Raw genomic sequence first — 1404 nt, forward strand, 5'->3', positions numbered from 1 at the left:
TGATAAATCACGCTTCACCATCTGGCAGACTAAACGCATTCTCTGGAGTGATAAATCACGCTTCACCATCTGGCAGTCTAAACGCATTCTCTGGAGTGATAAATCACGCTTCACCATCTGGCAGTCTAAACGCATTCTCTGGAGTGATAAATCACGCTTCACCATCTGGCAGTCTAAACGCATTCTCTGGAGTGATAAATCACGCTTCACCATCTGGCAGTCTAAACGCATTCTCTGGAGTGATAAATCACGCTTCACCATCTGGCAGTCTAAACGCATTCTCTGGAGTGATAAATCACGCTTCACCATCTGGCAGTCTAAACGCATTCTCTGGAGTGATAAATCACGCTTCACCATCTGGCAGTCTAAACGCATTCTCTGGAGTGATAATCATCTCCTCTGCTCCTGTACTATTCCTATCCTCTCCTCTGCTCCTGTACTATTCCTCTCCTCTCCTCTGCTCCTGTACTATTCCTCTCCTCTGCTCCTGTACTATTCCTCTCCTCTGCTCCTGTACTATTCCTCTCCTCTCCTCTGCTCCTGTACTATTCCTCTCCTCTCCTCTCCTCTGCTCCTGTACTATTCCTCTCCTCTCCTCTGCTCCTGTACTATTCCTCTCCTCTCCTCTGCTCCTGTACTATTCCTCTCCTCTCATCTCCTCTGCTCCTGTACTATTCCTCTCCTCTCCTCTGCTCCTGTACTATTCCTCTCCTCTCCTCTGCTCCTGTACTATTCCTCTCCTCTCCTCTGCTCCTGTACTATTCCTCTCCTCTCCTCTGCTCCTGTACTATTCCTCCCCTCTCCTCTGCTCCTGTACTATTCCTCTCCTCTCATCTCCTCTGCTCCTGTACTATTCCTCTCCTCTGCTCTGCTCCTGTACTATTCCTATCCTCTCCTCTGCTCCTGTACTATTCCTCTCCTCTCCTCCTGTACTATTCCCCTCCTCTCCTCTCCTCTGCTCCTGTACTATACCTCTCCTCTCCTCTGCTCCTGTACTATTCCTCTCCTCTCATCTCCTCTGCTCCTGTACTATTCCTCTCCTCTCCTCTGCTCCTGTACTATTCCTCTCCTCTCCTCTGCTCCTGTACTATTCCTCCCCTCTCCTCTCCTCTGCTCCTGTACTATACCTCTCCTCTCCTCTGCTCCTGTACTATTCCTCCCCTCTCCTCTCCTCTCCTCTGCTCCTGTACTATTCCTCTCCTCTCCTCTCCTCTGCTCCTGTACTATTCCTCCCCTCTCCTCTCCTCTCCTCTCCTCTGCTCCTGTACTATTCCTCTCCTCTCCTCTGCTCCTGTACTATTCCTCCCCTCTCCTCTCCTCTCCTCTGCTCCTGTACTATTCCTCCCCTCTCCTCTGCTCCATGTACTATTCCTCTCCTCTCCTCTGCTCCTGTACTATTCCTCT

At 50.3% G+C, this 1404-nt stretch overlaps 1 protein-coding gene across 1 annotated transcript in view; it reads right to left on the minus strand.

Annotated features, from left to right (window-relative positions):
- Positions 1 to 1169, minus strand: part of LOC127909036 (uncharacterized) — an 8542-nt gene extending 7373 nt beyond the window's left edge. The window contains exons 1-2 of the mRNA XM_052468893.1: positions 1128 to 1169; positions 1 to 643 (exon numbers count right to left, since the gene is read on the minus strand). The exon at positions 1 to 643 is cut by the window's left edge and continues 395 nt beyond it. Of these exons, the coding sequence (XP_052324853.1) occupies positions 1 to 375 (375 nt within the window). The 5' untranslated portion in view covers positions 376 to 643; positions 1128 to 1169. The remainder of the gene's footprint in view (positions 644 to 1127) is intronic.
- Positions 1170 to 1404: the final 235 nt, after the last annotated feature.

The sequence above is a fragment of the Oncorhynchus keta genome, chromosome 18 (genome assembly GCF_023373465.1).
Source record: "Oncorhynchus keta strain PuntledgeMale-10-30-2019 chromosome 18, Oket_V2, whole genome shotgun sequence".
NCBI classification, from domain to species: Eukaryota; Metazoa; Chordata; class Actinopteri; order Salmoniformes; family Salmonidae; genus Oncorhynchus; species Oncorhynchus keta.